At 43.6% G+C, this 15,960-nt stretch overlaps 2 protein-coding genes across 4 annotated transcripts in view; one reads left to right on the forward strand and one right to left on the reverse strand.

Moving 5' to 3' along the window:
- UBXN4 (UBX domain protein 4) overlaps window positions 1-4,642 on the forward strand; it is a 43,013-nt gene extending 38,371 nt beyond the window's left edge. The window contains 1 exon segment of the mRNA NM_001133490.1: window positions 2,331-4,642. Within this exon segment, the coding sequence (NP_001126962.1) occupies window positions 2,331-2,469 (139 nt within the window). The 3' untranslated portion in view covers window positions 2,470-4,642.
- A 648-nt stretch (window positions 4,643-5,290) lies between these two features.
- The window catches only part of LCT (lactase), a 55,906-nt gene continuing 45,236 nt past the window's right edge, over window positions 5,291-15,960 (reverse strand). Inside the window, exons 14-17 of one of the 3 annotated variants that reach the window (XM_024243265.3) lie at window positions 14,234-14,368; window positions 10,222-10,445; window positions 9,136-9,363; window positions 5,291-8,110 (exon numbers count right to left, since the gene is read on the reverse strand). In XM_024243265.3, coding sequence (XP_024099033.2) covers window positions 7,890-8,110; window positions 9,136-9,363; window positions 10,222-10,445; window positions 14,234-14,368 — 808 coding nt within the window. In that variant the 3' untranslated portion in view covers window positions 5,291-7,889. Of the gene's footprint in view, window positions 8,111-9,135; window positions 9,364-10,221; window positions 10,446-14,233; window positions 14,369-15,960 lie in introns of those variants that run through there. The other 2 variants (XM_054549328.2, XR_008522749.2) reach the window with 2 other exon arrangements.

Consider the following 15,960-nt stretch of genomic DNA (forward strand, 5'->3'; position numbering starts at 1 on the left):
AAAATATGTAAGTCATGCCCAATATCTTTTTTAAAGTAAAAAGTTGAGTACTTTGCCTTTCTGTATATGTCCTCTCCAGTTCCCACAGTGGAGGAGAAAAACTCCGATGCTCTGAAACTTTATTATATCATCTCTACTGCAAAGCTCACTACCTGCATTTTCTCAGCCAGCTTTATAAAACCAATTTTTTGGAAAGCAGCTTCACCTCTACTGGTTTATTGTTTCATTCATTGAAGTTTCTTTACCCCGTAACTATCAAGGCAGACTTTTTTTTCTAGTAACCTCTTTCTTGCTAACCATGTTTTGCTTGACAAGATAGTTCATTGCATTAATCGTTCAGGGTCGTCTTGCATAATTACTGTAGATGAACTACTCTGCTTTGATCATTTTAACCCTGTTGGTTCTTTTATCTACCGGCTGACAGCCTTGTCTGGATCATTCAGAGAAGGACCAAATTGCGGAAACAGGTTATTCCTTTGAAAATTCTCTCTCAGAGAATTATTTTGTACTAATCCCTTAACCAAGAGGCCAGGGCCTGATGCAGTGGCTCACACCTGTAATCTCAGCACTTTGGGAGGCTGAGGCGAGAGAATTACTTGAGCTCATGCATTCAAGACTAGCCTGGACAATATAGTGAGACTTTGTCTGTACAAAAACAATTTAAAAATTTGTCAGGCACATGTCTGTGGTCCCAGCTACTTGGGCGGCTGAGATGGGAAGATCACTTGAGCCCAGGAGATTGAGGCTGCAGTGAGCCAAGATTGTGCCATTGCACTCCAGCCTGGGTGACACAGAGTGAGATCCTGTCTCAAAACAAAAACGAAACAACCTTTATAGCAGATAGCATGCAATGGTTAGCATAGTAATACAACACTGACAATTTTAACTCATATCTTTGTTAAGATTTTATATACTTGAAACAGGTTAATGGGAAGTATTTTCCTAGAAAGTAACATTATGCCCCTTTCTAATAATTACATAATAATGTAACTTACTGAAATGGACACCTCTGTTAAGCACTCTCTGAGGCCTTTTATAGGCATTATAACAAATCTTCATGCCAGTCCTATGTGATAAGTAATAGAAATTCTTTCTTCTCTGCCCTCAGTATGGAGAAGCCCTAGTCATGTGTTTATGGATTCCATAGGTAATGACATATAAGTATTGTGATTGGGCTGCTTTGTCCTTTATCTTATTTCATAACTGTTAGGCAGGAAGACCAGTTACCTACTAAGTACATTACTCTAGTGAGGACAGAGGGAAACCCAAACAAGGCTGAATCTTAAAACTCATACTGAGCAATGGGTGGGAACATTTAATACTGAATTACTGTATACAGGAGAGCTCGTTGTGTGGTTTTTTAAAACTTTTTTCAGGCTGGGTGTGGTACCTCATACTTGTAATCCCAGCTCTTTGGGAAGCTGAGGCGCAAGGATCACTTGAGGCCAGAAGTTTGAGACCAGCCTGGCAACATAGTGAGGCTCCATCTCTACAAAAACTTTTAGTGAGCTGTGTGTGATAGTGTGTGCCTATAGTTTCAGCTGCCTGGGAAGCTGGGGCAGGAGGATTGTGTGAGCTCCGGAGTTTTGAGGCTGTAGTGAACCGTGATCGTGCCGCTGCACTCTAGCCTGGGCAACAGAGGGGAGACCCTGTCTCAAAAAAGAACAAAAAACAACACTTTTTTCAAATAAGAGAAAGGTCTTAGATTGGAGCAAAGGATGGAATAAAAGGTGTGTCAAAGAGAGGGTGAAGCTTTGTGTTCCACCATTATTTTTCCTTTTTTCTCTCTCCCCTCTAGAGTTATAAAAGTCTGTTGGCTTAAATTTTATCCTTATACCTTTGTATTTTCAGATGAGGAAGTCCTCTTCATTCTTAATTGTTTATAAATAAGTCATTCTTGAAGATTTTGCGAAGGATTAAAAATTGACCCTTTCTGTCAAGCTGACTGGAGCTTTGGATAGTCTCTAGGGTGCTAAGTTGCAAATGTTTTAGTAGATATGTCAGCTTGCATAAATAACAAAGGAAAGATTAGTTGGCAAATGGTCACACTCCTCTAATGCTTAGTAAGTCACTAAGAAACACAGTGGAAATGGAATACGTGATTTAGCTGGCTGGCTTGACTTAGAAATCAGATGAAGCTAAACTACCAAAGACTACTAAAGTCTAGTACTGTGTTAGTAGATATAATGGTCTCCCATGGACTTTCCTTACTTTAGATGGCATTAAAAGTAAAACTTAGTTGCCTGTACTGATGGAAGTTGGAAACAGCTTGTATTACTATTGTTTTTATTTTATGACATCTTCCCCTTGCTCCCTCTTTTTCATATCAGGGAACCAGTGAGAAAAAGAGTGCTGGAAAAACGTGGAGACGACTTTAAAAAGGAGGGGAAAATTTATAGATTAAGGACTCAAGATGATGGTGAAGATGAAAACAACACTTGGAATGGAAATTCCACTCAACAGATGTAGTGTGACAAGTATAATATGTGCAATAATCATTGTTTCTCTTATGATTTAATTCAACTAAAATTCTACTGGAGAAGTGGGACTGCTTTATATTTTCCAACTGGTCTATAAAATGTCTCTTTATTCCTGCTTAGTGGGTGTGGGTTGAAGGTGTTTAACTCAGAAAAGTAAAGACAGGAAATAACTCTGCTAGGTCCTTGCTTATATGGCAACCACTGCTAGAAGCCTAAAAGAACCAAAAAGTCTGCCGCAGCCTGCCTCCATCAGCTTCTTATTTAGTATTTCATATGCCCATTAGCCCTGTGCTGTCAGATGACACGTTTTGTTTAGAGCTACTTTGCTCCAAGACTCTTAAGCCCAAAGTAACTGGTATGTCACTGAGTAACTTGACTCTGTGTCAGAGCATTTTAACTAGCCACTCAGATGAGAATTTATGTTTAACTTCTATTTTTACTCATCAGCTGCAAGCAAAATCTTGTAGTTTTTAATCTTAAACACTGAATAAAAAAACTTTCCCCTAAATTGGAATGATCTTAGTTTTGCTTTGAGTTTTGTTATCTAGCATCTTTTTGTTGCACAGGGCTCTCTATTGAGGTCCTATGTCTCTAATTTTTTTTTTCCCCAGTATTGCCCTGGAGCTGTCTCTGGAAAGTAGCTGGCTAGGTTACCTTAACTATCACTGAAGAAAGAAATTTTCTGACACACACTGATGCCATGTGACTTGTCTCCTAAGTCAGTGAGGCATCACTTTGTTTGCATAAAGTATACGGTTTGTTAAGGCCTTTGTTCTCGTGCGATGCAAAACAGCTGCTAGTCTGCAACCGAGTTTTCCCTCTCACCTTTGACTGAAGTTTTGTCCTCAATAATTACACAAGGACCTAGAGTACCTATAGGACAAAAAGTGTAGAATAAAGATATGCCTTTAGTCATTTGGTTTTTCTTAAAAAGTTGAGATTCTTAATCTGACTTACGTGTTACTTTATCCATATGTCTTTGTTAGTGGAGACCACTAAACTAATGATGTTTGAAAACAGTTCCTCTGTTTTAGATTGGAAGATAGCACTCTAGAGTGGACATATGGAAAGACTGTGACTTTATTTTGTAATGGGAGGAGGAAATTTTTTCAGAGCAAACTTTCTATTTTTTACCTGTGAAATAACTGTCTTTTTAAAATGGTGACAGTGTTGGCAAGGAAACAGCAACACAGGCTGTGCTGTTGGTAGGAGTGAAAACCAGTATAATTCTTCTGAAAAACACTTATCAGAAACTTAAAATATTTCATGCCGTTTGATCCAGTAGCTTCTTCTAAATCATAAATGCAGACAACGTTTAGGTAAAGACATAATCATTAAGTGTTATTTATTTTACTCAAGAACTGGAAACCAACTAAATGCCTTCTGTAGAAGTAATTTTTGATGAGGAGAAATGGTACAATACTAATTAACAACTTGGTTTAACATGTTTACTGAGCATCTGTTAAGTGTTGGGGGAAAAAGAAGCAGGATCCAGAGCTATAGGTACAGTGTGATCTCAGCTTTGCAAACACATTTTCTACATAGATAGTACTAGGTATTAATATATATGTAAAGAAAGAAATCACACCAAAACATTAATAATGGTAAGATTGGTTTATGTGATTTCAATGGTATTTTTGGCACCCTTATATATGTTTTCCAAACTTTCGGCAGTGATGTAATTTCCATAACTTAAAAAGTGAGTTTGAAAAAATCTTCAGCAAGCATCCCATTTAAATAAAGGTTTGTCATCTTTAAAAAATACAGCAATATGTGACATTTTAAAAAAGCTGTCAAAAAGTTGTGACCCTACTAATAATTATTAGAAATACATTTGGAAAAACATCGAGTACCTCAAGTCAGTTTGCCTTGAAAAATATCAAATATAACTCTTAGAGAAATGTACATAAAAGAATGCTTCGTAATTTTGGAGTAGGAGGATCCCTCCTCAATTTTGTATTTTTAAAAAGTACATGGTAAAAAAAAATTCACAACAGTATATAAGGCTGTAAAATGAGAATTCTGCCCCCTCACCTCTTACCCCAGTACTATTCTCCAGAAGTAATCTATTAACAATTTCTTATGTAATTTTCAGAAAATTTGTATGCGTATATAAGCAAATATGTAATCTTTATTTTTTAAATAAATGGGATCATATTATATATTCTACCCTGCGTCTTGCTTTTTTGCTTACATAGTCTTGAGATCTTTTCCTGTCGACACCAAGCTACCTCATTTTTAATGGTTGCATAGCATTCTGCTTGATGAATGTACTGCATTCAGCTTACTGTCCATGCTCTGGTGGCATTCAGTGGTTATTACACATTTTTGTTTTTCTGTTACAAACATTGCTATCGTAAGCAACCTTGGGTGGGAGGTATAGTCTTACTGTGAGAATATACCTGTAGAATATGTTTGTATAACTTGCTAAGTGAAAGAAGAGTGTTTGCAGTTTGGATTATGAAAGATGCTGTTGCATTGCTTCCTCTACAAGCTGTGTGAATTTGAACCCCTACCAACAGTCATGAGAATGTCCATTTTCCCACACCCTTGCCAACACTGTATTATCATACTTTGTTAGCTTTGTCAAAATGATAGATGAAAAATGATATAATCTCGTATGCATTGTATTTATCATGAATGAAGTGAGCATCTTGATGTTATTGATGAGTTTGGCTTATCTTGAGAACTCTGTATTCCTTGCCAATTTTTGTTTTCATATTTTTCTTACTGACTACTGTGTACATTAAAGCCATTTGCTAGCATATGCAGTAAATATTTTCTCCCTTTTTTTTTTTTTTTTTTTTGAGACAGAGTCTCCCTCTGTTGCCCAGGCTGGAGTGCAGTGGCGCAATCTCGGCTCACTGCAAGCTCTGCCTCCCGGGTTCACACCATTCTCCTGCCTCAGCCTCCCGAGTAGCTGGGACTACAGGTGCCCACCACCACGGCCGGCTAATTTTTGTATTTTGTTTAGTAGAGACAGGGTTTCACCGTGTTAGCCAGGATGGTCTTGATCTCCTGACCTCGTGATCCACCTGCCTCGGCCTCCCAAAGTGTTGGGATTACAGGCGTGAGCCACCACGCCTGGCTTCTCCCTTTTGTTGAGTATATTTGGTAATTTTTTCCACAATATTATCTGTTTTCCTTTATGACCTCCAGGTCTTGAGTCTTGCTTATAAATACCTTTCCCACTTCAAAAATTATTTTTTTTATATCCTAGGATTCTTATGGTTTCCTTTTTGTATGTTTAAATCTGGTATCCAAGGAAAGGACCTGGCTCCTTCCCATGCCCGTGGCTAACATCCCCAGGAGTCTATTCCCTCACTGCCTTCACGGGCCCTCTGCCCCGAGTAGGCACACTGCCTGCGAGGCGGGCATCTGTTCCATGTGCAGATGCTTCTGGGTCTAGGCTTTCTCTTCCTTTATTGATCTGTTTGCTCTCTGCTATACCAAACTAAGCTAGCTTTATAATGTGTTTTAATCTTCTTCCCCCAGATTTATCCTGGCTCTTCTTACAAGTTTATTTCGTATATGAAACTTTATATTATTTTGTTACTGTTGTCCCAAAAAAGTGATGTTGAGTTTTGAGATTATTTAGGTATAATTGGCACCTTATGATACTGAGTTTCTACCCAAAGAATGTCTTTTTTTTTTTTTTTTTTTTTTTTTGAGGCAGTCTCACTCAGTCGCCCAGGCTGGAGTGCAGTGGCACAATCTCAGCTCACTGCAAGCTCCGCCTCCCAGGTTCACACCATTCTCCTGCCTCAGCCTCCTGAGTAGCTGGGACTACAGGCGCCTGCCACCATGCCCAGCTCATTTTTTGTATTTTTAGTAGAGACGGGGTTTCACCGTGTTAGCCAGGATGGTCTCGATCTCCTGACCTCGTGATCTGCCCACCTCAGCCTCCCAAAGTGCTGGGATTACAGGTGTGAGCCACCACGCCTGGCCAACGAATGTCTTTAATATCAATTTTAGAACCACCCCCACCCCCATCTGACAAACTTTTCCAGTCGATTGATGGAGAAAAATGCTTGTGCACCACAAGCTCCTGACTGCCAGATTGGGACTCATGGCGTTGGAATGTTTTGATAAGGAAAGGAATGCTTACAAGAAGCAAATTTCAAGTGTGATCATCCTTTTAAGACCAGCCCAAAATTACTCTATTTTTACAAAACATTTTCCCAGCTATCTAGACGTAATATATGGGCCAATCAAGTGTTTAGGTGTTTCACACTGAGATCGTCTCTCAGCACATTTGAGGGGATTATAAAGAACATATCTCTCTGCTCCCACCACTGCCCTGGAAATGGTATGTGAATGGGTGAACACACAAAAGGAGCATTTGTGCTTTTCATTGCTCTCTCCAAGTTGTGCTTGCCAGAGACAATGAAACATGGTCCTTGGCCTTAAGAAGCTGATAGAGAAATACGCAATTCCAGTATAGAAACTGGATGGTCAGGTTGTAATAGGGGATATTTACAAGCAAAGCAGACGAAGGAGAATCTGCCTGGGGATTTCAGGGAAGCCATTCAGAGGAGGAAGTACATTATTTCAGCTGAGACTTGAAGGCATTTTCAGAAGAAAGGGCATCCTAGGTGGAAGGAATAGCATTTGGGAAGACACAAAGGAATATGGATAGTTGTCCTATGTGCAGTTTAGAACTACCACAAATTGGGAAAGGAGGAAGGAAACAGGCTAAATGAACCAAGGTCAGATGGGAGAGCTGGGGATGGCATAAAAAGTGGCAGTGGGGGTGTTTGAGGGGTGGGAAAAGGCCACTTTCTGCATGTGGTATTTGCCCCAAGGAATATAATGTCAACAGAAAGACTTGGTCTGGTGGGAAAGCTTAATCGGAGCTCCAGATGGTTTGTGTGACTTCATAACTTCTCTTGAACCTATTTCTCAAGGAGGGGCAACCATAGGAGAAAGGATAGTCTGCTGTTTTTATTTTCTGGAAAACACAAGATGTGAAGCTAGGGAGAGCTTGCAGAAGGGCAGGAGATGATATTGCAGTCTATGCAATGGAGTTGATTTCTTCTTATAGAAAGGATTTTTACGGTTTTTGCTCCCTTAACAACTTAATCCTTAACAACTCTGAAACTTAAAACAGCCCTGTTAAGTTCAATTAAGTGGTTCACAGACCCACTAGACCAGTATCTACATGTTTCCGCAAGAGCTACTTGCTCCTCAAATGCCCAAATGAACTCTGATACTGGAGCAAGATGGAGATATTTCCATTTTAATCAGTAAGTCGAAATCATTCAAGATTAAAGTCATCTCTAACGGTGCAGCAGGACTTTATGGAGAAGTCCAGTATAAGCAGAATCTAAGACCCTAAGGAGTTTGGTGGCCAGCAAAGGTAGATGAAGAAACTAGGCCTGCTTCACAAAACTTGGAGGTCGTAACTCATCAGAACGAAGACACCGGACTCAATTCCTGTTGGCTTCGTTGTGTTTTCTCTTGCTTAGAGCGCTTGCAGTACTTGTATGACAGAAATGCCAAGCCACAGACTCCAAGAAGCACAAGAGAAAAGAGAACGTACAAAGCTGTCTGTGCTTCTGCGGTGCCGAGCATTAGCCCCAGGAACTGCACCTCCTCCTGTCTCACGGGGCTGATGGTGGGTCCAGCATCTAGGAGAGTGTGACACAGGGTGGTTGGTGCTCTGGCGCTGATTTGAGTTCTCAGATCTCTGAGACCCCAGCAGAGGCTGCACAGTACCCCAAATCCACACAGCCATTGATGGGTTGCCGAGGTGGAGGTACCCATCCCCTTTCACTGTGTGTCAGGAGCCTCTGAGTGAAGTTAAGCGGTTGTATTTTTTAAACATCTCTGTCAGCAATTAGAATACAGGTTGAATATCCCTTATCCGACATGCTTGCTTGGGATCAGAAGTGTTTCAGATTTGGGATTTTGTAAGATTTTGGAATATTTGCATATACATAATGAGATATTTTGGGGATGGGACCCAGGTCTGAATATGAAATTCATGTATGTTTTATAACCAGTTTATCCACATGGTGTGAAGGTAATTCTGTACAGTATGTTAAATAATTGTGTGCATGAAACAAAGCTTTAACTGTGTTTTGACTGCGACCTGTCACATGGGGTCCGGTGTTGAATTTTCCATTTGTGTTGTCATGCCAGTGCTCAAAAAGTTTCAGATTATGGAGTATTTTGGATTTTGAATTTTCAGATGAAGGAATTTCAGCCTGTATAATCGAAACTGGATAACTGTCATTTACATTTGTGTAGTGATTTATACTCTTATATTTAACAAATATGGGGCACCCACATGGTGCAGGCATTGTACTTTCATGGTCCCTTTATTTGATCCTTGTAACTGCCCAGAAGCATGTGCCTGGTTTCTTATCTGTGAGTGCACAGCAAGTTAGTGGTAGGGCTGGAAGAAGAGTCTAGACCTGCTTATTCCCAGACCAGGGCTCTGGTTTCTAGGTGTAACATTGACCCTAAGTGTCCTTTGTTCCACCCCAGGAAATGTCTGGAGTCATTCAAAGAAAATAAACATTTGTTGAATGAATGAAGGAGATGGAGCAGCAGAGAGGAGGGTAATAAACTAGAAGAAAACAGACTGAGAGAGGCCCTTCCACCTGCTCCTCACCCTTAGGCTTTATTCCCTCCCAGAGCCACATCTCACCTGGCTGGTGGAGACAAGCGTGAGGCCCTGTAGCGGGGTCAGGGAAGCCATTGCATCGGACCACAGAGGCGTAGAACTTCGCTGATGCTCTGGGGATCCTTGGCAGAGAAGGGTCACTGTAGTTCACAAAATGCAGACCAAATCTCTCCGAAAAGCCTGTGGCCCACTCAAAATTGTCCATCGCACTCCAAACTGTGTATCCTCGAAGGTCCACCTTGTCCTGCACAGCTGCTCAAACACAGAGGACTAGGCATAAGTTTCCTATCTCATAAGGCAGCTTCCTGCCAGGCCTTCGGAAGCCAGGTCTGCCTACTGCTCTCCCCACCGCCCTCACAGATGGCGGTAAGCTTTGGTTTTAGCTCTGTGAGAAAGCTGCCCCTTTCTTTGCATGCAGTGATTGTTAGCGGGTCCTCTGTGGATGGAGATGCAGAGCCACCAGCATCTTTAGAAAGGCTCAGCCCTGAATGGGAGTCGGGAACATAGGTGGACTAATTCCCCTGGGTCATCTACACTTCTATCCATGATCTTGGTCAGTGCCTTAGAATGTTAATGCTTCTCCCTGTAGAAAATAGCCCTTAGATAGAATAGATTTCAGCTGGGTAGGATTTTTCTAATCATTTCCTTTGCTGGTGCATTGCTTGCTCTTTTACTCAGCATTTGTTCCATTCTCTTATCCTCGTGATCCCATCTCAAGTTGTTAGGGCTGAGCCAAGGGCCTCAAACTTTTGCTTGGAGACTAAGAGACCGTACAGGCAACCACACAGCCTACTCCTCCTGGGCCCTACCCAGACCGTTCTCAGGAGGGCACTGCTGTTCCAACATCAGGGAGGATCAAGGGGAGCAAGTGACTCAGGCCAGGAACTAGGGTTTGGTGGTGTCAGGCCACTGGGCTTGCTTGCTGAGCTTAGACATAGGAAGGAAAAAACTCAGAGCGCAGCCCTAAAGCAAAGCTTAATCCCAACAGGAGCAAGAAGCCTTATCGTTCTCTTCTTACTGTGGCCCAAGGACGCTGTATCACACTCCTGCAGATAGCGGATGTTTCCAAAAGGGAAAGGTGCACGCTGGGGAAGGGCGGGCCCGTCATACCTTTGAGGGCCTCGTTGATGTAAGTCCGAAGGTAGTAGATCCTTGCAGTGTCATTGAGGTCTGTTTCTTTCCGCTGGGACACTCCATTCTCTGTGACGTAAATTGGAGGGTCATTGTATTCCTCCTTTAACCAGTTCAGGATCCTCCTGAAGCCAAAAGGTGTCATCTTCAGCCAGGAGGAGCCAGAGTCTGGCCACGAGCGATCAGCGATGGAAGCAACTCCTCTACAAGTTCAAAAACTAAAGATGAGGTCTTGTTTTGTAAATCTCAAGAGGCCCTTTACACGAAACACAAAACAGGACTTAGACCAGGAAAAGCCTTAGGTTTTGTCTAGCCTTAAGAATCATACTAAACCCAGAAGAATCAAATTGCCTCAAATTCTCCTCCTTTCGCTGGTTCTAGCTGCCTGTTCTCTGTGCTGGTATAGCATTGGACAAGCCACTCAGCTCTCGGTCCTTCAATTTCTCTGCTTGTGCAAAGAATGGTCTTGCTCGTGGAGGCCAGCCCTCCACTACTCTGAATAGATGGCTCCTTACACCAGCTATGAAAGGCTGTGGGTGTCCCCAGCTCCAGGCTTCCGATGGACGCCAGTGCTGTGTCTTCAGAGAATGGGCTCCCCCAAGTCACCCATGTCTAGTCAATGCCACATGCAGACCATGGGTGAGGCCTCAGGCACGAATATTTATAGGGGCCCTGCTTTGTGTGAAGACAGGCAGCAGACAGGCTGGCACCTCCTTCAAATGTCCAGGAGCCCGGCCTCTCTCTTCAGTGATGGACGAGGAGGTGGACAGCTCCTGCCACAGGGGTGCCTGCTGGGGGAGGCCACAGAAGCCTGATCACCTGTAGTCACATATGTCACATAAGGACCAAGCATTTAGACACTTCTTACACTCAGATCTTTCAGGGAAAAAAAAAATGTTAGTTTTATTGGCACCTGGATTTATCTGACTCAGCTGAATTGAATGTGGGCCATTTCATAAGCACTAGTGGAGGTCTTCCCAGGGACAGCCCCAGGGCTTATGAGAGGGAGGGAGAATCAGAAGGAGTAGAGGGGTGTTCTGGAGTCTCCTCAGCCCCCCTTGGTGAGCCTGACTCTGGGGGCTTCAGGATACAGTAGGAGTGGAGGGGCTGGTTTTCAAAGGAAGAACCTGGACACATTCAGAGCTACTGGTGTGGAAAGATGCTTGATGGAAAAGGAACAAAATGAGATTTTCTGAAAATGGCAGATAGGAGACAGGACTTAGGTACAGCTCCCACTTGGATGGACAGAACAGTGTGTGGAGACTCACGTTGTTAACTGTTGCTCCAAGAACTACTGTGGGAACATACCAGAAAAACCAAAAGAATTCACAGACCCTTTGAAAGAAGCAGAATGCTGCTGCAAACTCCATGAGACAGCTGCAAAACTGTGAGTTCCCAAAGTGTGAGAAGGGGAAAGTCTGCCTCCGAACACACATCCTCTCTGAGGACCTGAACATCCAGATCATAGGAGGATTTAACCTTACCTAGAGCGCAAGTGGATTTAGGGAGCCAAGTGAAATGTAAAAGTAGAAGAAGCAGTGGGAAGAGCCCTGTAGCCACTCCCTGTCCCCAGCTTGAGCCCAGGGAAGCCATTCCTGACTTTATCCTACAGGGGTCCTTGCAGAAGGAAGCCAGTGGAATTAGGGAGGGGCAGGATGAAGGAAGCTTCTAGCTCAACTATATTTCAACTAGAAGCATGAATTTTCCTGAGCAGAATCTTGGGGGCAAACAAGAAGTGCAGATAAAAGCACAGAAGCCACAGCCAACAGTGTGGGCAGGTGGGGAGGGGCAAGGCCTGAAAGCCCTGCTTGCTTTCTCAGAGAGAAGGCTTGTAGCCTGGGGTGAGATCTCTGCCCTGCGCACTGTTGGCAGGGCACAGCAGGAGTGAGACTGGCCTTGCTGGCTGCATGGGAGCTGGGTGAGGCTTGTGACTGCCAGCTTTCCCAACTTCCCTAGCAACCTGTATGACACAGCAGAGGAAGCCATAATACCCCTGGGAAAAGAACTCCACTGGCCTGAGAACCAGTCCCCTATTCCCCCACAGTGGCCACAGCAAGCCTCACCCGAGGAGAGTCTGAGCTCAGACATGCCTAACGCTGCCCCCACCTGATGGTCTTTCTCTACTTTTGCTGGTAGCTGAAGACAAAAGACATAAACTCTTGGGAGCTCTATGGCCCCGCCCATAACCTGAGAAACCCAAATACTTACCCTGGCCAACGTAGGGCAAGCTTATAATCCCCCTTCTACTACTGCAGCTGGTGGCAGTGGAAGGGGAAAGCACCTTGAAAGTGCCACCTTGAAAGTGCCACCTCCTGGCTGGAGACCAACCAACTCACACCATTATAGCAACTCATAACAGAACAACCCTGCTCCAAAGAAGGAGAAAACAACAACTAATTCCGCTGCCTGCAACATCCTGGCTAACCAGAGGTCCTGAGTCTGTCCACATGACAACTTCACTGCTGGTATAACCAGTGTTTGAGAAAACCAGCGCACGAAAGAAAACTACAACCAAGGACCCTCACAGAATCCACTTAATTCCCCTGCCACCTCCACTGGAGCAGGTGCTGGTATCCATGGCTGGGAGACCTGAAGACAGATCACATCACAGGACTCTTTGCAGACATTCCTCAGCACCGGTTCAGATCCCATTAGTCCTGCTGAGTGGATAGACCCAGAAGAGCAATGGCAATCACTGCAGTCTGGCTCTCAGGAAGCCCCATCCTTAGGGAAAGGGGGTGAGCACCACATCAAGGGATCACCCTGTGGGACAAAAGAATCTGAAGGGCAACCCTTGAGTTCTAGATCTTTCCACTGAAACAGTCTACCTGAATGAGAAGGAACCAGAAATGTTAATTCTGGTAATATGACAAAACAAGGTTCTATAAGACCCCCAAAAGGTCACACTAGCTCTCCAGCTATGGATCCAAACCAAGAAGAAATCTCTGAATTGCCAGATAAAGAATTCAGAAGGTTGATTATTAAACTACTCAAGGAGGTACTAGAGAAAGGTGAAAATTAACTTATAGAAATTTAAAAAACAATACAGGATATGGATGAAAAAGTCTCTAGATAAATAGATATCATAAAGAAATAGATATCATAAATAGATATCATAAAGAAAAAGACAATCGGCTGGGCGCAGTGGCTCACACCTGTAATCCCAGCACTTTGGGAGGCCAAGGCGAGGGGATCATCTGAGGTCAGGAGATAGAGACCAGCCTGACCAACATGGAGAAACCCTGTCTCTACTAAAAATACAAAATTAGCTGAGACCATTCTGGCCAACATGATGAAACCTCGTCTCTGATAAAATACAGAAAAAAAAAAAAATTCACCAGGCGTGGAGGTACACGCCTGTAATCCCAGCTACTCGGAGGCTGAGGCAGGGGAATCACTGGAACCCGGGAGGTGGAGGTTGCAGTGAGCCAAGATTGTGCCACTGCACTCCAGCCTGGTGACAGAGCGAGACTCTGTCTCAAAAAAAATAAATAAAATAAAAATAAAAACCGTTACTTAAAAGGTGAACCAAAATCTTTTACTATCTCTACTTCATAAAAGCATTGTTTAAAAAGAGAAAATAAAATTTTACTCTGGTATTATTGTAATATTTATTAATATTAAAGTGAATTTTGATAAAACCTAAACAATTTTTTTTCTTGAAAATCCTTTTTAAAAACCAAGCATTTTTAGAGTTGAGCAGCCTGTGAAAAAGAACACAAAATAAATAAATAAATTTTAAAAATGAAATAAAATAAAAAGCCAAGCACATGTGCCCTAATGGGAGGTGCCCTGGAGACCCTGGCCTTCTCTCCCTCTTGCTTGCTGGAGATTTCCTTGGGATCTGTGGGGTGGCGAGCATCTTGCAAACCCTGGCACATTCGGCGTTGGAGGCCCTGTTTTGAGGCTGGGCAGGCCTCGGAGAGCACAGCCAAGGGCACCTTTCTGCCTTTCCCAGAGACGGCTCCGGGTTCCCTGTTGGTGGACTTACCTGTCTGCATCAAAAGAAGAGATGGCAGTGGCATAGTTGAGGTTGTAGGCAAGGACAGTGGTGTAGTGATTGAACCCAAAAAAGTCATAGGTGCCGTTGATCCTCCTCTTCTCACTCTCTGTAAATTCTGGCAGCCTAGGTGGAAGAAGCCATTGACGGCAGGGTTTCGGGGAAAGCCATGCTTTGAGAAGAGAATGTCATAGGGCTGGGGCTGGGGAGCTCTCTGAACCCCAGGCACTTGGCAGTGAGTAGGGGAAACTGGCAGGGAAGGAGAAGAGGTCCTTCAGGCAGTGCAGGAAGCACCTGCGGCTCCTCCCACCAGATCATAAACCTGGCTTCCCTAGGTCTCTACAAGAGCTTCTGAAGCCTGAAGGACCATACACACACACACACACACACACACACACCACACACACACACACACACACACACACACACGCACCCATGCACATACACACACACACACACACACAGTTTTTAATTTCTTTCAAACATTAACATATGTAAATTCTGATATTTAGCATCTATGACAGATTTCAAAATCAAGAGCATGCCTGAGGTACATACCCGAGACTCTTCCCCTATGTTTGTAAAATTAGATCTTGTATAATTTTTTTGTGTGTGTGATGGCGTCTGGCTCTGTCACCTAGGCTGGAGTGCAGTGGCGCGATCTCAGCTCACTGCAACCTCCGCCTCCTGGGTTCAAGCAATTCTCCTGCTTCAGCCTCCCAAGTAGCTGGGACTACAAGTGCCTGCCACGACTCCTGGCTAATTTTTTGTATTTTTGGTAGAGATGGGGTTTCACCATGTTGGCCAGGCTGGTCTTGAACTCCTGACCTCAAGTGATCTGCCCACCTCAGCCTCCCAAAGTGTTGGGATTACAGGCATGAGCCACCGCACCCGGCCCTGTATCTTGTATAATTTGTATTTCCGTTTTCTGCCCTTTCCAAGTTTCTCTGCTCCTGTTGGGGTTTGTTTAGGCATGCCTCTTTTCTCCAACTCTAATAATAATAATAGCTTCAAGATCTTCAAAGTAGCAGGGGAAATAATTTGCAAATTGAGTATTTGAGTTTGAATTTCTCAGTTCTCACGATTTCACTGAACTTTGTTTTCTTTCTTTCTTTCTTTCTTTTTTTTTTTTTTTTTGCAGACAGGGTCTCTCTCTGTCCTCCTGGGGACACTGCACGCCCCCTGAGGCTGCAGTGCAGTGGTGCAATCGTAGCTCACTGCAACCTCAGTCTCCTGGGCTCAAGCAATCCTCTCACCTCAGCCTCCCAAGTAGTTGGGAATATAGGTGTGCGCCACCATGCCTAGATAATTTTTAAATTTTTTGTAAAGACAAAGTCTCACTATGTTGCCCAGGCTGGTCTTGAACTCCTGGTCTCAAGCAATCCTCCTGCCTCAGCCTCCCAAAGTGCTGGGATTACATGTGAGCCTGGGAACTTTGGCTTCTTAACGTGTAGATGGAACATTTTCCAGCAGTCTGAGTGAAAAGCCTCTCCTGTAGAACTTGACTAATACACTTGTGTGCAGCATGTACAGGTGATCCTGAATGCACGCGCATGCCCACAGGGAGACCTGGTGCTTCTGGTTTAGGTGTGGCCCAGAGATGCCCTGCTGAGGCCTCTGACACTTTCCATCTTGACCTTTCTGCTACCATTAACCTGAGGGATCAAGAACCTTCCTTCCCTGGGGTTTCTGGGATGATGGGAGAAAACCAAAGCACA

This window comes from Pongo abelii, chromosome 11 (genome assembly GCF_028885655.2).
Source record: "Pongo abelii isolate AG06213 chromosome 11, NHGRI_mPonAbe1-v2.0_pri, whole genome shotgun sequence".
NCBI lineage: Eukaryota > Metazoa > Chordata > Mammalia > Primates > Hominidae > Pongo > Pongo abelii.